The 23,643-nt window shown below is 48.1% G+C and overlaps 1 protein-coding gene across 1 annotated transcript in view; it reads right to left on the minus strand.

Annotated features, from left to right (window-relative positions):
* HDX (highly divergent homeobox) overlaps positions 1–23,643 on the minus strand; it is a 95,703-nt gene that overhangs the window by 54,642 nt on the left and 17,418 nt on the right. Inside the window, exon 3 of the mRNA XM_089660338.1 lies at positions 19,150–19,203. Coding sequence (XP_089516464.1) covers positions 19,150–19,203 — 54 coding nt within the window. The remainder of the gene's footprint in view (positions 1–19,149; positions 19,204–23,643) is intronic.

Genomic DNA, 23,643 nt, shown 5'->3' on the forward strand with positions numbered 1-23,643 from the left:
CGACTTTTTCCATGAATTCTCTTAGCATTTATTTTACAGGGTAGGTTGCCAGGTCTTTTCCCAACCCCCACCATGCAGGAGACCCCCCATGGCCAGGGATGAAACTAGGACAATTTACACAGGAGCCAGTTAACCTACCAGCATGTCTTTGGAGTGTGGGAGGAAACCGGAGCACCCGGAGGAACCCCACGCAAGCACAGGGAGAACATGCAAACTCCATGCAGGAGGCGCCATGGTCGGGAATCGAACCCATGACCCAAGGCAGACATGCCACTGTGCCGCCCGTTTCCAATTTAGAATGATAGTTTTCCTAAATTAAAAAGGAAAAGGAATGTTCTCTCCCCCAGAGTAGTGCCCAGGCCGTCTACCAGACTCAGGGTTAATTCTGGGGCGCCAGAGGTGGCGAATCTCCATACAAACTCCACCACCTCCCACCAATGGACTGTATTCTGGGGCAGCACCAGAAGATAACCCGCCATCTTCACACTTCCGCTGATGGTGGAGCCAGATCCTGGAGAACCTCACCACAGCCCGCCGGCCTTTCTGGCCCCTTCGTTGGTTGAAGATCTCTGCCAATGGGAGATAATTTAAAGACTTCAAAAAAAAAAATCTGAGCTGCGGAGTCGCGGCTGATCCTCCAGCTTCCTCCATTCTCCATTTGGAGGAATATTCATTCCATCTTAAGGGTTTATTAAACAAGAGTTTACTCCTCGTACAGCGGAAATATTAGAGGGCATCGGGGATTAAACCTCCATTCCCAGCCGGAGCGTTCACACATCGACAAAGCTACGGGGAGATTCTTCAAAGTAGAATATGTAAATGAAAACCAGTCCAAGCCAGAAGGATTTTCTGAAGACTCGAATCGCAAATTATTTTTACCTTGTTTTCGGATATTTTCACTGCGCTGGTTTAACCCTTCGGGGGCCAGTGGTTGGACAGTTAGCACCGTTGGACCGTTCAGGGGCCAGTGGTTGGACAGTTAGCACTGTTGGACCGTTCAGGGGCCAGTGGTTGGACAGTTAGCACCGTGGCCTTGCAGGGCTGAGATTCTCGATGAAGTTCCCAACAGACGTAAGATGGTGGAAAGAAACTACCACCAAACTACAGTTCCTTTGACTGTTCTATTCATTATACAACGTGACGGCACCCTAGCCTAAACTCAGGGGAACAGGAGATGGGGCGAAAGGTAGTTCTATGGGCAGGTGGGGAAGGGAGAGGTGTCTATGGGTGGGGGGAGAAGGTTTATGGACAGGAGCAGTGAAAGGTGGGTCTATAGAGAGGGAGGTTAAAGATGGGTGTGAGGGCAGGAGGGTAGCAGGTGGATCTATGGCCAAGAGCAGGGGTCTCCAAACTATGGCTCTCCAGGTGTTGAAGAAATGTAAGTTCCATGAGGCCTTGCAAGACTCGGACAGCCACAGGCAAGACTCCCAGAGGCAGAGGCATGATGGGACTTGTAGTACTTAAACAGCTGGAGGTCCATAGCTTGGAGACCCCTGGGCAAGAGGGCAAAAAGTGGGTCTATGGGCGGGGGTGAGGGATAGGTCTATGGTTGGGGCAGTAAAAGATGGGACTATGGCTGGAGCATGAAACGTGGGTGTGTGGATAAGGAATGAAAAGCAAACCTATGGGTGGGAGTTGAAAGGGGGATCTGAAGATGCAGAATAGAAAAGCAAGGGTTGAAATTTGGGTGTCTGCTTGAACAACAAAAGGTGGGTCTATGGATGGAGGATAAAAGGAGGGTTCAAGGGTGGGGGATGAAAGCCCAGTATACGGAAAACCTCTAAGCAAGTGTGATGAACCTTTATACTGAGTACATTTCTAATCTCATTCAAGTATCTAGTCAGGAGATGAATGGCTGGAGGGCCATAGTTTGGAGACCCCTGGGCAAGAGGGTAAAAACTGGGTCTATGGGTGGGGGTGAGGGATAGGTCTATGGTTGGGGCAGTAAAAGATGGGACTATGGCTGGAGCATGAAACGTGGGTCTGTGGATAAGGAATGAAAAGCAAACCTATGGGTGGGAGTTGAAAGGGGGAGCTGAAGATGCAGAATTGAAAAACAAGGGTTGAAATTTGGGTGTCTGCTTGAACAAGAAAAGGTGGGTCTATGGATGGAGGGTAAAAGGAGGGTTCAAGGGTGGGGGATGAAAGCCCAATATACGGAAAGCCTCTAAGCAAGTGTGATGAACCTTTATACTGAGCACACCTCTAAACTCATTCAAGTATCTAGTCAGGAGATGAATGGCTGGAGGGCCATAGTTTGGAGACCCCTGGGCAAGAGGGTAAAAACTGGGTCTATGGGTGGGAGTAAGGGATAGGTCTATGGTTGGGGCAGTAAAAGATGGGACTATGGCTGGAGCATGAAATGTGGGTCTATGGATAAGGAATGAAAGACAAACCTATGGGTGGGAGTTGAAAGGGGGATCTGAAGATGGAGAATTGAAAAACAAGGGTTGAAATTTGGGTGTCTGCTTGAACAACAAAAGGTGGGTCTATGGATGGAGGATAAAAGGAGGGTCCTAGGGGTGGGGGATGAAAGGCCAGTATATGGACAGCCTATAAGCTAGTATGATGAACCTTTATACTGAGCATATCTCTAAACTCATTCAAGTATCTAGTCAGGAGATGAATGGCAGGTTCATTTGTGGGGAATAAGTAGGCAGATCTATGGGATCTATGGGAAGTAGGTGGCTGTAAAGCAAGGGATAAAAGGTGGGTGATGAATAGCGGGTCCATGGGTGGAGTAAGAAAGATAGGTCTATGGTCAGAGGATGAAAGGCATGTCTATGGGTAGAGTATGACAGGTGGGTCTACGGTTAAGGGATAAAAAGTAGATCTTTGGATTGAGGATGAAAGCGGAGTCTATGGGTGGAGTGTAAAGGGCAGATTAATGGGTGGAAAATGAAAGGTGGATCTATAGAAAGGAGGGTAAAAGGTGGGTCTTTGGGTAAGGATGAGTGGCAGGTCCATGCTCAGGGCAGTAAATAAAAGGTCTATAGTCAGGGAAGTAAAAGGTGGATCTACGGACGGAGCACGAAGAGTGGGTCTATGGATAAGGAATGAAAGGCAAGTCTATGGGTAGGAGATGAAAGAGGGATCTGCAGATGGAGGATGGAAAGCAAGAGATGAACATTGGGAGTCTGAACAATGAAAGGTGGGTATATGGGTGGACAGACAGGTCTGTGGGTGATGGTGGGTCATGGATGAAAGGCAGATCTATGGGAGTAAATGGGAAGGTCTGTGGATGAGTGATGAATGGCACATCCATGGGTGGGTAAGAAAGAAAAATAGGTCTATGAATGGAGAATGAAATTTGAGTCTATAAGGAGAATATGAAAGGTGGGTCTATCGACAAGAAATGAGGCGGGTCTATGATGGGAGTATGCAAAGTGGGTCTATGGTCAAGGGATGCAAGGTGGGTCTACGGAGAGTGGATGAAAAGAGAATTTATGGATGGAGGTTAAAAGGGAAGGGTTATGCATGTGGGATGAAATTATGTTTTACGGGTGGAGAATCAAAGGGTGGGTCTGTGAATGAAGAATGAAAAGTAGGTTTGAAGAAAGAGGACGGAAGGTAGATCTATGGTCAAGGCATCAAAATTCGGTTCTCTATAGCTGGAGCATGAACAGTGGGCCTGTGGATAAGGAATAAAATGCAAATCTATGGTTAAGAGGTGAAAGGGCATCTATGGTTAGAGACTGGAGAGCAAGGGGTGAACGTTGGGTCTTTAGAGTGAAGGATGAATGGCGGGTCTATGAGTGGAAGATGGAAAGAGAAGGATGAAAGGTGGGTCTATAGAGTGAAGGATGAATGGCGGGTCTATGTGTGGAAGATGGAAAGAGTAGCATGAAAGGTGGGTCTATAGAGTGAAGGATGAATGGCGGGTCTATGAGTGGAAGATGGAAAGAGTAGGATGAAAGGTGAGTCTATATAGTGAAGGATGAATGGCGGGTCTATGAGTGGAAGATGGAAAGAGTAGGATGAAAGGTGGGTCTATATAGTGATGGATGAATGGCGGGTCTATGAGTGGAAGATGGAAAGAGTAGGATGAAAGGTGGGTCTGTAGAGTGAAGGATGAATGGCGGGTCTATGAGTGGAAGATGGAAAGAGTAGGATGAAAGGTGGGTCTGTAGAGTGAAGGATGAATGGCGGGTCTATGAGTGGAAGATGGAAAGAGTAGGATGAAAGGTGGGTCTGTAGAGTGAAGGATGAATGGCGGGTCTATAGATAGAGGATAAAATGCAGGCTTATGCCGGGGAGATGAAAGGGGAGTCTGTGGACAGGGGATGAAGGGGGATCAATGGACATGGAATGAAAGGGTGGTCTTTGGACAGAGATTGAAAGGGAGGGGTTTATGGATGGGAATGAAGGGGGGGGGGTCTATGGAGAGGGGAAGAAACGTTGATCTATGGACAGGGGATGAAAGGGGGGGTTCTATGGACAGGCTATGGATGGGGGATGAAAGGGGGTATATGGACAGGGAATGAAGGAGGGGGGGTGTCTATGGACATGGAATGAAAGGGGGGGTCTATGAACAGGGGATGAAGGGGGGTCTATAGACATAGAATAAAAGGAGGGTCCATGGACAGGGAATGAAAGGAGGGTCTATGGACAGGGAATGAAGGGTGGTCTATGGACACAGAATGAAAGATTGGTCTATGGATGGGGGATGAAGGGGGTCTATGGACAGGGAATGAAAGGCTGGTCTATGGACATGGGATGAAGGGGGGGTCTATGGACAGGCTGTGAAAGGCAGGTTTATGTTCAGGGATAAAAACTGGGGTCTATGGACACAGAATGAAAGGCTGGTCTATGGACAGAGAATGAAAGATTGGTCTATGGACAAGGGATGAGGGGGGGGGGTCTATAGATGTGGGATGAAGGGAGTCTATGGACATGGAATGAAGGAAGGGTCTATGGACAGGGAATGAAGGGCGGTCTATGGACAGGGAATGAAGGAGGGTCTATGGACATAGAATGAAAGGCTGGTCTATGGACAGAGAATGAAAGATTGGTCTATGGATGGGGGATGAAGGGGGTCTATGGGCATAGAATGAAAGGCTGGTCTATGGACAGGGTGTGAAAGGAGGGTCTACGGACAGGGAATGAAGGGGGGTCTATGGACAGGGAATGAAGGGTGGTCTATGGACAGGGAATGAAGGGTGGTCTATGGACAGGGAATGAAGGGTGGTTTATGGGTATAGAATGAAAAGCTGGTCTATGGACAGGGTGTGAAAGGAGGGTCTACAGACAGGGAATGAAGGGGGGTCTATGCACATGGGATGAAAGGCTGGTCTATGGATAGGGAATGAAGGGGGGTTTATGGACATAGAATGAAAGGCTGGTCTATGGATAGGGAATGAAGGGTGGTTTATGGACATAGAATGAAAAGCTGGTCTATGGATAGGGAATGAAGGGTGGTCTATGGATAGGGAATGAAGGGTGGTCTATGGATAGGGAATGAAGGGTGGTCTATGGATAGGGAATGAAGGGTGGTCTATGGATAGGGAATGAAGGGTGGTCTATGGATAGGGAATGAAGGGTGGTTTATGAACATAGAATGAAAGGCTGGTCTATGGATAGGGAATGAAGGGAAGGTCTATGGATAGGGAATGAAGGGTGGTCTATGGATAGGGAATGAAGGGTGGTCTTTGGATGGGGTGTGAAAAGCAGGTTTATGTTGAGGGATAAAAACTGGACACTTTACACAGTAAACCAGACTGAAGTAAAAGTAACACTCGGTGTACAACGAACATCTCACACGCCCTTTGAAGGCCGACCATCTGAGCCCTACATTTGTCTTCTCTCACTGAAGCCTGGAGCCCTCCCCAGCTGACGGTGCTTGAAGTTTCCTCCACTTTGACCATGCCGAAACACAGCCCCGCCCCGACTAAACAAGAGACCAGCATGGAACCCTGGATGAGTTCCAGCTCCCATGCCAGCCTTTTCCCCCACCCTGTGTATGTGCCGTGATATTATTGGACGAACCCTTCCTATCTCCACCAGACAATGTATCTGAGCGGCTTGGTAATGGAGTCTTGTGTGGCCCATAAATACCCGGCACTGGAAATGACAACCCATCCCACCCAGATCTGTGCTGTACTCCGCAGGCCGGGCCGCGCACCGCTGGGCTCTCGTCTGCCAGGCGTAGGAGATTACGGCTGATTGTTCTCGTATAATACGTCCTACCAGCGGGAACGCTGCTTTACACGGGAACGACACGCGGTATAATGAGAAGGTAACACGCTATTCTCCAGCCGCTGCTAATCTGGATAATCAATGTTTTGCCTCCCGCAGAACTATTCTCCTCCCACCGTTATTTACACAGATCAGCGACACGTGAATAGAAGTCATTAACTCGCGCCGCGTCCTGGACTCCGCCGGGCGGAGACAACGCACATCCACTTGTGGGCTGAACACTGAGCGACTATTGAACGCGATGCGATGAAAAGGAGCCGAGATGTTAAAGGATCCCCACACGGGAGAAAAATATATTTAAAATATATTCTTCCCAAATATACTGACATATATTTGAAATGCTACAATTTTGCCGTATTCAAGATATTTAAAAAAAAAATGTTATATATATATATATATATATATATTGTATGTTGAAATGCGTTTTTTTATATATTACAAAATATATGAATAATATTTTTACAAATACATTTAATCTACATTTTCGGAATGCATTTACAAATTTATTTTAACTTTTTTATATGTTAAAAAAAATCTGAAGAATATATTTTTTTTAAAAATATGTTTAAAAATATTTTTCATATATTTTGTAATATATAAAAAACACATTTCAACATACAGTATATATATATATATATTTAAAAAATATTCTTCCCAAATATATTGACATATATTTGAAATACTACAATTTTGGCCGTTTTCAATATATATATACTGTATGTTGAAATGCGTTTTTTATATATTACAAAATATATGAAAAATATTTTTAACAATAAATTTTCAAATATACTGCATGTCTTTAAAAATACATTTAATCTACTTTTTCGGAATGCATTTACAAATATATGTTAAAATGACTTTTATATATGTTAAAAAAAATTTATATATTACAAAATATATTAAAAATATTTTTTAAAATATATTCTTCAGATTTTTTTAACATATAAAAAAGTCATTTTAACATATATTTGTAAATGCATTCCGAAAAAGTAGATTAAAAGGATTTTTAAAGACATGCAGTATATTTGAAAATGTATTGTTAAAAATATTTTTCATATATTTTGTAATATATAAAAAACGCATTTCAACATACAGTATATATATATAATTTTTTTTTTATATATTTTGAAATATATTGAATACGGCCTAAATTGTAGTATTTCAAATATATGTCAATATATCTGGGAAGAATATTTTAAAAATGTATTTAAAATACAATTTTCTTCCATGTAGGTCCACCCAATATCATTTTTTTTTTTTATCTTTTGGTGAGTGAAATGAACAAATTTATTTCTGGTGAAGAAGGGGCTCTCCTGGGTTATCAGATTCTTCATTGCCTGACTTCATAATCTCATCCACAGGGCAAACCACATCGTCTGCTCCTAGATTTAAAGCAGTGGTCTGAATGTGGGCCGAATGCAGCCCTTTGCTTGCATCTATCCAGCCCTTGGGGCACTATTCCTCCCACTGACACCAATGATGGGGCACTATTCCTCCCACTGACACCAATGATGGGGCACTATTCCTCCCACTGACACCAATGATGGGGCACTACTCCTCCCACTGACACCAATGATGGGGCACTATTCCTCCCACTGACACCAATGATGGGGCACTATTCCTCCCACTGACACCAATGATGGGGCACTATTCCTCCCACTGACACCAATGATGGGGCACTACTCCTCCCACTGACACCAATGACGGGGCACTATTCCTCCCACTGACACCAATGATGGGGCACTATTCCTCCCACTGACACCAAATGATGGGGCACTATTCCTCCCACTGACACCAATGATGGGGCACTATTCCTCCCACTGACACCAATGATGGGGCACTACTCCTCCCACTGACACCAATGATGGGGCACTATTCCTCCCACTGACACCAATGATGGGGCACTATTCCTCCCACTGACACCAATGATGGGGCACTACTCCTCCCACTGACACCAATGATGGGGCACTATTCCTCCCACTGACACCAATGATGGGACACTATTCCTCCCACTGATACCAATGATGGGACACTATTCCTCCCACTGACACCAATGATGGGGCACTATTCCTCCCACTGACATCAATGATGGGGCACTATTCCTCCCACTGACACCAACGATGGGGCACTATTCCTCCCACTGACATCAATGATGGGGCACTATTCCTCCCACTGACACCAACGATGGGGCACTATTCCTCCCACTGACACCAACGATGGGGCACTATTCCTCCCACTGACACCAAAGATGGGGCACTATTCCTCCCACTGACACCAATGATGGGGCACTATTCCTCCCACTGATACCAATGGAGGGACACTATTCCTCCCACTGACACCAATGATGGGGCACTATTCCTCCCACTGACACCAATGGTGGGGCACTGTTCCTCCCACTGACACCAATGGTGGGACACTATTCCTCCCACTGACACCAATGATGGGGCACTATTCCTCCCACTGACACCAATGGTGGGACACTATTCCTCCCACTGACACCAATGGTGGGACACTATTCCTCCCACTGACACCAATGATGAGGCACTATTGCTCCCACTGACACCAATGATGGGACACTATTCCTCCCACTGACACCAATGATGGGGCACTATTCCTCCCACTGACACCAATGATGGGGCACTATTCCTCCCACTGACACCAATGATGGGGCACTATTCCTCCCACTGACACCAATGATGGGGCACTACTCCTCCCACTGACACCAATGATGGGGCACTATTCCTCCCACTGACACCAATGATGGGACACTATTCCTCCCACTGACACCAATGATGGGGCACTATTCCTCCCACTGATACCAATGGAGGGACACTATTCCTCCCACTGATACCAATGGAGGGACACTATTCCTCCCACTGACACCAATGATGGGGCACTATTCCTCCCACTGACACCAATGGTGGGGCACTGTTCCTCCCACTGACACCAATGGTGGGACACTATTCCTCCCACTGACACCAATGATGGGGCACTATTCCTCCCACTGATACCAATGGAGGGACACTATTCCTCCCACTGACACCAATGATGGGGCACTATTCCTCCCACTGACACCAATGGTGGGGCACTGTTCCTCCCACTGACACCAATGGTGGGACACTATTCCTCCCACTGACACCAATGATGGGGCACTATTCCTCCCACTGACACCAATGGTGGGACACTATTCCTCCCACTGACACCAATGGTGGGACACTATTCCTCCCACTGACACCAATGGTGGGACACTATTCCACTGACACCAATGATGGGGGACTATTCCTCCCACTGACACCAATGATGGGGCACTATTCCTCCCACTGACACCAAAGATGGGTACTATTCCTCCCACTGACACCAATGATGGGGCGCTATTCCTCCCACTGACACCAATGATGGGGCACTATTCCTCCCACTGACACCAATGATGGGGCACTATTCCTCCCACTGACACCAATGATGGGGCGCTATTCCTCCCACTGATACCAATGATGGGACACTATTCCTCTCACTGATACCAATGATGGGGCACTATTCCTCCCACTGACACCAATGATGGGGCACTATTCCTCCCACTGACACCAATGATGGGACACTATTCCTCCCACTGACACCAATGATGGGGTACTATTCCTCCCACTGACACCAATGATGGGGCACTATTCCCCCCACTGACACCAATGATGGGGCACTATTCCTCCCACTGACACCAATGATGGAGCACTATTCCTCCCACTGACACCAATGATGGGGCGCTATTCTTCCCACTGACACCAATGATGGGGCACTATTCCTCCCACTGACACCAATGATGGGGCGCTATTCTTCCCACTGACACCAATGATGGGGCACTATTCTTCCCACTGATACCAATGACTAGACACTATTCCTCCTTCCACTGACTACAAGCACCATGTTTTTTTTTCCTCCTACTGACGCTGGGACATTTTCTGCTCCCACTGGATCCTCCTAAAGTCTGAAGGACAGCAAACCGGCCTTGATTTGGAGACCCCTGATTTAAAGCATTACTCCACTTTTGTTGAGAAAGAAACCCCCCCCCCCCGGGTGATCTCTGTACATTGCCAGGATCATAGCAAACTTTGTAGCAGATTCCAGGCTTTTGTTATCTGTTTGTTTCTCTGTGTCCTGTGCAGAGAGAATGGGATTGATTATATACTTATCACCTGCAGGACTCCAGTGAGGAAAGTGGCGGGGTCTGCAACCCTTTGGATGTGATTTGCCTTTAGGAGTATTTCACCAAAAAAAATGGCATTTTTTGTTGCAGGGGATGCCCAAAATCTGATTTATTATCTTAGTATCTCTGGGAAAATCAGTGAGTCAAATCACATGAATTTAGAGAAATACAGAAATGACTCTTTATCGGCAACCCCCCCCCCCCAAAAAAAAAAAACCACGATATCCAGTCGATCTCTACACTACATGTACATTTCCCTGTGTTTTATGTCTTTTACCCCTTCAATACCACCAGTTTCAATGGTGACGTAGATCGACACTTTTTACCACTCTGGTGATCAGAAAAGCATCTCAGAATCTACACCACACAAAACCTCGAGGAGGATGGAACACACCAGCAGAAGACCACGTTGGGTTCCTCTCAGTAATTATGACCGTGGCACAGTTGTTGGTGCAGGACAGGCTGGCTGGATTATTTCTGGAACTGCTGATCTCCCAGGATTATCACGTAGAACAGTCTGCAGGTGGAAACATCTTGTTGATGAAAGAGAGGTCACAGATTGGCCAGACTGCTTGGAGTTGGCAGAAAGGCAATGGTAATGTAGATCGCCGCTTTTTACCACTCTGGTGATCAGAAAATCATCTCAAAATCTACAACACACGAAAGCTCGAGGAGGATGGAGCACACCAGCAAAAGACTACGTTGGGTTCCTGGCCACCAAGAAATGTGACCTCTGTAATTATGACCTTGGCACAGTTGTAGATCTCCACTCTTTACCACTCTGGTGATCAGAAAATCATCTCAAAATCTACAACACACGAAAGCTCGAGGAGGATGGAGCACACCAGCAGAAGACCACGTTGGGTTCCTGTCAACCAAGAAATATGGTCTCAGTAATTATGACCGTGGGACAGTTGTTGGTGCAGGACAGGCTGGTTGGATTATTTCTGGAACTGCGGATCTCCCAGGATTATCACGTAGAACAGACTGCAGGTGGAAACATCTTGTTGATGAAAAAGAGGTCAGAGAATGGCCAGACTGGTTGGAGTGGACAGAAAGGCAATGGTAACGTAGATCGAACTATTTACCACTCTGGTGATCAGAAAAGCATCTCAGAATCTACAACACACGAAAGCTCGAGGAGGATGCAGCACACCAGCAGAAGACCACGTTGGGTTCCTGTCAGCCAAGAAATGTGATCTCTGTAATTGTGACCTGTGGAACAGTTGTAGATCGACACTTTTTTACCACTGGTGATCCTAAAAGCACCTCAGAATCTACACCACACAAAACCTCGAGGAGGATGGAGCACACCAGCAAAAGACCACATTGGGTTCCTGTCAATCAAGAAATATGGTCTCAGTAATTATGACCGTGGCACAGTTGTTGTTGCAGGACAGGCTGGTTGGATTCTTTCTGAAACTGCTGATCTCCCAGGATTATCACGTAGAACAGTCTGCAGGTGGAAACATCTTGTTGATGAAAGAGAGGTCAGAGATTGGCCTGACTGGTTGGAGTGGACAGAAAGTCAATGGTAACGTAGCTCGCCGCTTTTTACCACTTTGGTGATCAGAAAAGCATCTCAGAATCTACAACACACAAAACCTCGAGGAGGATGGAGCAGACCAGCAGAAGACCACGTTGGGTTCCTCTCAGTAATTATGACCGTGGCACAGTTGTTGATGCAGGACAGGCTTGTTTGATTTTTTCTGAAACTGCTGATCTCCCAGGATTATCACGTAGAACAGTCTGCAGGTGGAAACATCTTGTTGATGAAAGAGAGGTCAGAGATTGGCCAGACTGGTTGGAGTGGACAGAAAGGCACTGGTAACGTAGATCGCCACTTTTTACCACTCTGGTGATCAGAAAAGCATCTCAGAATCTAAAACACATGAAACCTCGAGGAGGATGGAGCACACCAGCAGAAGACCACGTTGGGTTCCTGTCAACCAAGAAATATGGTCTCAGTATTTATGACCGTGGCACAATTGTTGGTGCAGGACAGGCTGGTTGGATTATTTTTGGATCTGCTGATCTCCCAGGATTATCACGTAGAACAGTCTGCAGGTGGAAACATCTTGTTGATGAAAGAGAGGTCAGAGATTGTCCAGACTGGTTGGAGTGGACAGAAAGGCAATGGTAACGTAGATCGACGTTTTTTACCACTCTGGTGATCAGAAAAGTATATTAGAATCTACAACACACAAAACCTCGAGGAGGATGGAGCACACGAGCAGAAGACCACGTTGGGTTCCTGTCCACCAAGAAATGTGATCTCTGTAATTGTGACCGTGGCACAGTTGTAGATCTCCGCTTTTTTTACCACTGGGGTGATCAGAAAAGCATCTCAGGATCTACAGCACACAAAACCTCGAGGAGGATGGAGCACACCAGCAGAAGACCATGTTGGGTTCCTCTCAGTAAATATGACCGTGGCACAGTTGTTGATGCAGGACAGGCTGGTTGGATTCTTTCTGGAACTGCGGATCTCCCAGGATTATCACGTAGAACAGTCTGCAGGTGGAAATATCTTGTTGATGAAAGAGAGGTCAGAGGTTGGCCAGACTGGTTGGAGTGGACAGAAAGGCAATGGTAATGTAGATCGCCGCTGTTTACCACTCCGGTGATCAGAAAAGCATATCAGAATCTACAACACATGAAACCTCTAGGAGGATGGAGCACACCAGCAGAAGACCACGTTGGGTTCCTGTCAACCAAGAAAAGTGATCTCTGTAATTGTGACCCGTGGAACAGTTGTAGATCGCCACTTTTTACCACTTTGGTGATCAGAAAAGCATCTCAGAATCTACAGCACACAAAACCTCGAGGAGGATAGAGCAGACCAGCAGAAGACCATGTTGGGTTCCTCTCAGTAAATATGACCGTGGCACAGTTGTTGATGCAGGACAGGCTGGTTGGATTCTTTCTGGAACTGCGGATCTCCCAGGATTATCATGTAGAACAGTCTGCAGGTGGAAATATCTTGTTGATGAAAGAGAGGTCAGAGGTTGGCCAGACTGGTTGGAGTGGACAGAAAGGCAATGGTAATGTAGATCGCCGCTGTTTACCACTCCGGTGATCAGAAAAGCATTTCAGAATCTACAACACACAAAACCTCGAGGAGGATGGAGCAGAAGACCACGTTGGGTTCCTGTCAACCAAGAAAAGTGATCTCTGTAATTGTGACCTGTGGAACAGTTGTAGATCGACACTTTTTTACCACTGGTGATCCTAAAAGCACCTCAGAATCTACACCACACAAAACCTCGAGGAGGATGGAGCACACCAGCAAAAGACCACATTGGGTTCCTGTCAATCAAGAAATATGGTCTCAGTAATTATGACCGTGGCACAGTTGTTGTTGCAGGACAGGCTGGTTGGATTCTTTCTGAAACTGCTGATCTCCCAGGATTATCACGTAGAACAGTCTGCAGGTGGAAACATCTTGTTGATGAAAGAGAGGTCAGAGATTGGCCAGACTGGTTGGAGTGGACAGAAAGGCACTGGTAACGTAGATCGCCACTTTTTACCACTCTGGTGATCAGAAAAGCATCTCAGAATCTACAACACATGAAACCTCGAGGAGGATGGAGCACACCAGCAGAAGACCACGTTGGGTTCCTGTCAACCAAGAAATATGGTCTCAGTATTTATGACCGTGGCACAATTGTTGGTGCAGGACAGGCTGGTTGGATTATTTTTGGATCTGCTGATCTCCCAGGATTATCACGTAGAACAGTCTGCAGGTGGAAACATCTTGTTGATGAAAGAGAGGTCAGAGATTGGCCAGACTGGTTGGAGTGGACAGAAAGGCAATGGTAACGTAGATCGACGTTTTTTACCACTCTGGTGATCAGAAAAGCATCTCGGTTTACAATACGAAAATTCCAGAACGCATTAAATTCCCAAACCGAGGTACGCCTGTGTATATATATATATATTTGTAATGTACAAATATAACTTCTAATTTGATCAAAAAAAGGAAATAATGTGAATATAAATATCCAGTGTGAAGATGGTAGACGGATTGCCTCTGCCGGTGTATGGAGTCGTTGGGTGATCTGTATATCTGACATTTGGACCCGGACGTTCGCTGTGTAACGATTTCCCCGAGTTTGCTTCGTTGTCGCTGTTCTCAGTCACATTCCGGTGTCACTGATTAGAGACGTCTCATCACACGAAGCTGGAATCACAGAGAGGGCGGCAGGGGGTCCCCACACACCGGCTCCCCCCAGATTCTGCACATCAAAGCATCCGGAGAGCCCACCTGAGCGCACGACAAGGCCTAATAGTCGAGGAACATTTGTCATCTGCATTTCCAGCCGGGGACCCCCCGACGGCAGCGCACGCGGCCTCAGAACGCGGCTCTCCGGTGCTGACAGCAACTATCGCGGCACCGCCAAGGCGGCCATCTTTGCGCCATATCTTCGCCTGTATAATAGTCCATTAATGCCTGCACTCATCATAGAGACGGTCCCTCTTATGTCTGCAAAAAAGTGTCAAGGAAAATCCCGTCCGCCGTTCTGCAGATATTATCGGCTGCTGCCGTCCAATCACTGCGCTTCCAGTGGCGGAATATTTATCTTCAACATCAAATGTTAACGCTGACGTTTGATTTGCTCATATTTTACTCTCGCCCCTCCCCCCGTCAACATGATAATGACATTTTTAAATAACACCTTTCCATGGTCATTACATACCATATTTGAGTCCCAGTGATGTCATCACTGGGTCTCTGTGCGCTACAGGCAGATCGTGGCTTGTGGGAGGGGTTAGCAAGATGCTGTACGCAGCTTCCTGAAAACATCATTCACCATTTATATTCGTTCCTAAAAGGTGGCCAAGGCGACAAAGCTGTTGGGAGTGCAGGAACCTTGTTCTTACAGACCGGACTGCACACACGGCCTTGACTTTCGCCTGAGTCGTTATTAAGCCCCACCCCTATCTTCAGATAAGCATTGCCAGAACCTCATTGGACAGTACAGTAAATGGCGGGGTTAAGGGACTAAGTTACGGGTGGATTAGGGTGCAGGAACCATGTGGTGTCTTCAGATCCATCCCTGTTCTCATAGGCAAGGCTGTACACATGGCCTTGACTTCTTCCTAAGTCAATAATAAGCCCCACCCCATTTTCAGATACGTAATGCCGGAACCTCCGAACCACGGGCTCTGACATTTAAATTGAAGTGTTAAAGGGTATTGTTAGGGGAGGGTGCAGGAACCGTGTGGTGTCTTCAGACCCATCCCTCTTCTCATAGGCCAGGCTGTACACATGGCCTTGACTTCTTCCTAAGTCAGTAATAAGCTCCACCCCCATCTTCAAATAAGTAAGGCAAGAACCTCAGTGGACAGTAAAGGCTTTGAATTTATATGGTATTGTTAGTGGTTGGAGTTGGGGGTTAGGGTAATGGTGAGGGAACCTTGAGGTGTCTTCAGGTCGATTCCTGTTCTTATCATCCAGGCTGTACACATGACCTTGACTTCTGCCTAAGTCAGCATTAAGCCACACCTCCCTCTTCAGCTAAGTAATGTCAGACCCTCAGTGGACAATACAAGCTCTGACATTTAAATGGTGGTGTCGGAGGGTTAGAGTTGGAGTTGGAATGTGCAGGAACTTTAGGTTGTCTCCAGATCGAGCTTTGTTCTTATCATCCAGGCTGTACACATGGCCTTGACTTCTGCCCAAGTCAGTATTAAGCCCCACCCCCATCTTCAGCTAAGTCATATTGGATCCTAAGTGGGCAGTACAGGCAGTGACATTGAAATGGTGGGGGTCAGGGTCAGAGGGTCAGAGGGTAGGGTTAGGGTGCAGGAACCTTGCGGTGTCTGAAGGCGATTATGTTGCCGGGAGGTGCCGGGAGGTGGGGCTTATCCCCATGAGGGCCGATTCTAAGATGACCTGGCTACAAATTTCTGACATTTCACAGGAAACAACACCAGCATCATGTATAGAAAAGCCATCCTTGTGCTCCAATCAGATGACTCGTCCTAGGCCTGACAGGTAGCATGCTGGGAGAATGTCATCAGTCTGCTGCAGGAAGGAGGAAGCGTTTCCTCAGTCTCCCCTCCCCCAGTGATCAGACTGTACATTGTAACTTTGTAGAAGGAGGAGGAGTCATTTCCTCAGTCTCTCCCCCCCCCCCCAGTGATCAGACTGTACATTGTAACTTTGTAGAAGGAGGAGGAGTCATTTCCTCAGTGTCCCCTCCCCCAGTGATCAAACTGTACATTGTAACTTTGTAGAAGGAGGAGGAGGCGTTTCCTCAGTCTCCCCTCCCCCAGTGATCAGACTGTACATTGTAACTTTGTAGAAGGAGGAAGAGGCATTTCCTCAGTCTCCTCCCCCAGTGATCAGACTGTACATTGTAACTTTGTAGAAGGAGGAGGAGGCATTTCCTCAGTCTCCCCTCCCCCAGTGATCAGACTGAATCTACCTTGTATCCTTTCTACGATTCTCTTCTTCCTCTGGATCTACAGTGGGGCAAAAAAGTATTTAGTCCCCACAATGGTGCAAGTTCTCCCACTTACAGAGATGAGAGAGGCCTGTAATTGGCATCATAGGGAGACCTCAACTATGAGAGACAAAATGAGAAAACAAATCCAGACAATCTCATTGGCTGATCTGGAAAGAATTTATTTGCAAATTATGGTGGAAAATAAGTATTTGGTCCCCTACAAACAAGCAAGATTTCTGGCTCTCACAGACCTGGACCTTCTTCTTTAAGAGGCTCCTCTGTCCTGCACTCATTACCTGTATCAATGGCACCTGTTTGAACTTGTTATCAGTATAAAAGACACCTGTCCACAACCTCAAACAGTCACACTCCAAACTCCACTATGGTGAAGACCAAAGAGCTGTCGAAGGACACCAGAAACAAAATTGTAGACCTGCGCCAGGCTGGGAAGACTGAATCTGCAATAGGCAAGCAGCTTGGTGTGAACAAATCAACTGTGGGAGCAATAATTAGAAGATGGAAGACATACAAGACCACTGATAATCTCCCTCCATCTGGGGCTCCACGCAAGATCTCACCCCGTGGGGTCAAAATGATCACAAGAACGGTGAGCAAAAATCCCAGGACCACACGGGGGGACCTAGTGAATGACCTGCAGAGAGCTGGGACCAACGTAACAAAGGCTACCATCAGTAACACACTACGCCGCCAGGGACTCAGATCCTGCAGTGCCAGACGTGGCCCCCTGCTTAAGCCAGTACATGTCCGGGGCCCGTCTGAAGTTTGCTAGAGAGCATTTGGATGATCCAGAAGAGGATTGGGAGAATGTCATATGGTCAGATGAAACCAAAATAGAACTGTTTGGTAGAAACACAACTCGTCGTGTTTGGAGGAGAGAGAATGCTGAGTTGCATCCAAAGAACACCATACCTACTGTGAAGCATGGGGGTGGCAACATCATGCTTTGGGGCTGTTTCTCCGCAAAGGGACCAGGATGACTGATCCATGTACAGGACAGAATGAATGGGGCCATGTATGGTGAGATTTTGAGTGCAAACCTCCTTCCATCAGCAAGGGCATTGAAGATGAAACGTGGCTGGGTCTTCCAACATGACAATGATCCCAAACATACCGCCCGGGCAACGAAGGAGTGGCTTCGTAAGAAGCATTTCAAGGTCCTGGAGTGGCCTAGCCAATCTCCAGATCTCAACCCCATAGAAAACCTTTGGAGGGAGTTGAAAGTCCGTGTTGGCCAGCGACAGCCCCAAAACATCACTGCTCTAGAGGAGATCTGCATGGAGGAGGAGATCTGCATGGAGGATGGGCCAACATACCAGCAACAGTGTGTGCCAACCTTGTGAGGACTTCCAGGAAACGTCTGACCTCTGTCATTGCCAACAAAGGATATATAACAAAGTATTGACATGAACTTTTCATATTCACCAAATACTTATTTTCCACCATAATTTGCAAATAAATTCTTTCCAGATCAGCCAATGAGATTGTCTGGATTTGTTTTCTCATTTTGTCTCTCATAGTTGAGGTCTCCCTATGATGCCAATTACAGGCCTCTCTCATCTCTGTAAGTGGGAGAACTTGTACAATTGGTGGGGACTAAATACTTTTTTGCCCCACTGTACCTTGTATCCTTTCTATGATTCTCTTCTTCCTCTGGATCTACCTTGTATCCTTTTCGTGATCTTTTTAATCCTCCATTAAACTCTAAAAACGCTAAAAAAAATATTGAATATAAAAACCTGCCATCCTTCATGGCAAGAGCCATAAAATAAGCCCATCCCGCCCTTCCCCCGCCCCCTCTGATCCCTCCCCCGCCAATCCGGCCCCCACCCCTGCTCCCTCTGGTCCCCTACCCCGCCCTTCCGCCCCCCTCCCCTCCGGCCCCCTCTGGTCCCCTGCCCCCTTACCCCGTCTCTATGGACCCCTCCCCCGCCCCCACTGATCCCCTGCCCCGCCCTTCCGGCCCCATCCCCCTCTGGTCCCCTGCCCCGCCCTTCCACCCCCCTCCCCCGCCCCCTCTGGTCCCCTGCCCCGCCCTTCCACCCCCCTCCCCCACCCCTCCCCCGCCCCCTCTGGTCCCCTGCCCCGCCCTTCCGTCCCCCGCCCCTCCGGTCCCATCCCCCTCTGGTCCCCTGCCCCGCCCTTCTGTCCCCCTCCCCTGCCCCCGCCCCCTTAATGACATTTCATTTCAAACGCATCACATTTTCATTCCTCTCATCAATATTCGGTTTATACAGGAGGATCGGGTGATAAATCTACAAATGTTACGTTATTAAACTCACTCACTGTTCTCTTCCGGGAACACTCGGTAATCCAAGGCACGCTGAGGTTCCCTGATATCTGCGGAGACACAGAGAAGACACGTCACATCCCCCCGTCCTCCGGAACCACATTTATGGAAATAGCCGCCGGCGGGGGCTCCGTGTAATCCGCCGGATCCTTCCTCCCCGCCACCAATGGAACTGATGTAAGGGGGCCCTCTGCTGGGAATACCTGATGTAAGGGGGCCCTCTGCTGGGAATACCTGATGTAAGGGGGCACTCTGCTGGGAATACCTGATGTAAGGGGGCCCTCTGCTGGGAATACCTGATGTAAGGGGGCCCTCTGCTGGGAATACCTGATGTAAGGGGGCCCTCTGCTGGGAATACCTGATGTAAGGGGGCCCTCTGCTGGCCCTCTGCTGGGAATACCTGATGTAAGGGGGCCCTCTGCTGGGAATACCTGATGTAAGGGGGCACTCTGCTGGGAATACCTGATGTAAGGGGGCCCTCTGCTGGGAATACCTGATGTAAGGGGGCCCTCTGCTGGGAATACCTGATGTAAGGGGGCACTCTGCTGGGAATACCTGATGTAAGGGGGCACTTTGCTGGGAATACCTGATGTAAGGGGGCCCTCTGCTGGGAATACCTGATGTAAGGGGGCCCTCTGCTGGGAATACCTGATGTAAGGGGGCACTTTGCTGGGAATACCTGATGTAAGGGGGCACTCTGCTGGGACTTAACAATGGAACAATAGTAATAAATTCAAAGATAAATGTAAATTCGTTCAGCAGAAGTGGCCCCGTGAGATGGATCTGGTTCAGTGTGGAGGGAATCGGCCGCACGAAATGGAAAGTGACATTAATACCAATAAACGACGCTTAGAAAAACGCTTTTCCTGTAAAACCGCGTGCAAAGGGGGAGAAAATCGAATATTTGAGGTTCTTTTCCCCTTTCCGAGTTCTAATATTCTTTAGAGGGTGAACCAGGAAAATACTGCATTATGGCCACTAGATGGCGCTTGTCATCATAGTAACTATTTCATTCCTACGATCATCATCTCCATCTAGTGGCCATAATGTGGTATTTTCCTGATTTACTCTATTCCAGCGGTCATTAAGTGGCGGACCGTGGTCCGAGATTGGCCTGAGCAGCACTCCCGCCCGGACCGCCAGCCCGCCAGACTCAAATGACAGATCCGCCGCTCAGCAGGGTGGTCGTCCCGGCAACTGATGACATCACGCGGCACACTGTCTCTCCTGCCTGTCCACAAGGTGGGGGGTGTTCTTTCTGGAGGACCTTGATGGGCACATTTATATTAAGGGGTCATATATGGGCACATACTGTGCACAGGGGCACTCTGACAGGGAAACATGGAAAGGAGTACTTTGAGTGTAAGGGGGCACTCTGCTGGGCATACCTGATGTAAGGGGGCACTCTGCTGGGCATACCTGATGTAAGGGGGCACTCTGCTGGGCATACCTGATGTATGGGGACACTCTGCCAGGAATAACTGATGTAAGGGGGCACTCTGATGGGAATGCCTGATGTAAGGGGGCACTCTGCCGGGTAAACCTGATGTAAGGGGGCACTCTGCCAGGTAAACCTGATGTAAGGGGGCACTCTGATGGAAATGCCCGGATGTAAGGGGGCACTCTGCCGGGTAAACCTGATGTAAGGGGGCACTCTGATGGAAATGCCTGAAGTATGGGGGCACTCTGATGGAAATGCCTGAAGTATGGGGGCACTCTGATGGAAATGCCTGATGTAAGGGGACACTCTGATGGGAATGCCTGATGTAAGGGGGCACTCTGATAGGAATGCCTGATGTAAGGGGGTGCTCTGATGGGAATACCTGATGTAAGGGGGCACTCTGATGGAAATGCCTGATGTAAGGGGGCACTCTGATGGGAATGCCTGATGTAAGGGGGCACTCTGATAGGAATGTCTGATGTAAGGGGGCACTCTGATGGGAATGCCTGATGTAAGGGGGCACTCTGATGGGAATGCCTGATGTAAGGGGGCACTCTGATGGGAATGTCTGATGTAAGGGGGTGCTCTGATGGGAATGCCTGATGTAAGGGGGCACTCTGCCGGGTATACCTGATGTAAGGGGGTACTCTGATGGGAATGCCTGATGTAAGGGGGCACTCTGATGGGAATGCCTGATGTAAGGGGGCACTCTGATGGGAATGCCTGATGTAAGGGGGTGCTCTGATGGGAATGCATGATGTAAGGGGGCACTCTGATGGGAATGCCTGATGTAAGGGGGCACTCTGATGGGAATGCCTGATGTAAGGGGGCACTCTGATGGGAATGCATGATGTAAGGGGGCACTCTGATGGAAATGCCTGATGTAAGGGGGTGCTCTGATGGGAATGAATGATGTAAGGGGGCACTCTGCCGGGTAAACCTGATGTAAGGGGGCACTCTGTCGGGTAAACCTGATGTAAGGGGGCACTCTGCCGGGTAAACCTGATGTAAGGGGGCACTCTGATGGAAATGCCTGATGTAAGGGGGTGCTCTGATGGAAATGCCTGATGTAAGGGGGCACTCTGATGGGAATGCCTGATGTAAGGGGGTGCTCTGATGGGAATACCTGATGTAAGGGGGTGCTCTGATGGGAATACCTGATGTAAGGGGGCACTCTGATGGGAATGCCTGATGTAAGGGGGCACTCTGATGGGAATGCCTGATGTAAGGGAGCACTCTGATGAAAATGCCTGATGTAAGGGGGCACTCTGATGGAAATGCCTGATGCATGGGGACACTCTGATGGGAATGCCTGATGTAAGAGGGCACTCTGATGGGAATGCCTGATGTAAGGGGGCACTCTGATGGGAATGCCTGATGTAAGGGGGCACTCTGATGGAAATGCCTGATGGGTGGAGGGCCCATGGAACACAGCTCACTTTGGAGAGGTGGGGAGACCCCTGTCTCAGCTCCCCATATCCCTCTTATGTGTAAGTCACCCTGTGCCTGTTAGGGGTACAGGGTGATCTGTCCTAATATTGGGGTGGGGGGTTATGGATTGTTTAATGCCATGTGGTTGCATCCCATTGTTCTATTGTGTGTCTTACTTGGGAGCAAACTATTATGGGATGTATGTGTTTATGTGTATTGGCTTGGTGGGGGGGGTGTCTCCAGCAGCCCTCCCTCCTGATGGGACTGTCTGCTGGTGTGTCTCTTGTTACTAAACATAGATTGCCCCGCCCTGTGTCATTATGCAGGGAGGGGGGATTGTTCCCTTGAATGTATATATCTTGTATCTGTGTTAAAATAAACTAGTCTACCTCCTGGATTACTTCATGATTGGTGTCGTCTAGTCTTGTATGGTCAGCGGTGGTGTCCGTGGTCGGTGTTCAGACGGGGAAGCGGGAGTCTAACGGAAGTACCCAATCGCAGACTGGGTCGGTTCCGTTACAGCATTCATTTAAATGGCCCGCCTTAATGCAACTCATGTTAATGCATGAACAAAAAAATGCATGTGAACACAATCGGCCCTAATTCTTGGTAAACGGTGTGTTCTCCATATTACTTCCTTTTTCCTGAACTCCAGGAACCAAAGTATTTGTATTTCTGTCCATCCAGTCCTGAGAATCGCACATCATTTTGCCACACAGCACAGCCCTGAATGGAAGGGGATGGAACCTGAGTTTTATGCTGTTTCACTTTCACTTACAGGTCTCCTCAGTTCTTCTTACTACTAATTTATCCATAAAAGAAAGACTGTTGACGTTGCCTTACATTAACATTAGTGTATTGCAGGGGTTCCTTCCTTATTGAGGCCAGGGCCCCAAATCCTTCCAGAACATTCCATGCCCCAAAAGTAGAGAATAAGGTTTCACACAATAAAAGTATGAGAATACAAAACGTATTGAAAAGCTGGAAGGCGCTGGATGAGGCCAGGGGGCACCATTGGGGGGGGGGGGGTGTTGTGAAGGGAATTAGGGGACTGCATAAGACCTATTGGCCATGTAGGGGATGAGGTTTCTGGAGCACTGTGGGAGGCTTGATGGCTGTGTGGGAGGTTGGGGGGCACTGTGGTGGTTGAGGGTTAACAGGGGGCCTAGGGGCGATTTTGAAAGTTGAGGGCAATATGGGAGCTGGAATGCAGTGTGGGAGGTTGGGGGCACTGTTGTGGCTGAGGGCTATCAGGAGACCTGGGGGCATTGTGGGCCACTATGGAAGATTGAGGGCACTATGGGAGCTGGGAGGCAGTGTGGGAGGTTGGGGGGGATTGCACTGTGGTGACTGATAGTGATTGAGGATGCTCAGGGGGCCTAGGTGCACTGTGGGGCACTTTCAGATGTTTAGGGCACTATGGGAGCTGGGAGGCATGGTAGGAGGTTGATGGTCACTGCAGTGGTTGAGGGCTATCAGAGGTCCCAGGGGCACTGTGGGCCACTATGGGAGGTTAAGGGTACTATGGGAACTGGGAGGCAGTGTGGATGGGCACTGTGGTGACTGAGAGCTTTCAGGGGGCGTGGGGGTACTGTGGAATACTATGAGAGGTTGAGGG

Source organism: Staurois parvus, unplaced genomic scaffold, assembly GCF_062004578.1.
Source record: "Staurois parvus isolate SC_StPar_1 unplaced genomic scaffold, SC_StPar_1.0 ptg001226l, whole genome shotgun sequence".
NCBI lineage: Eukaryota > Metazoa > Chordata > Amphibia > Anura > Ranidae > Staurois > Staurois parvus.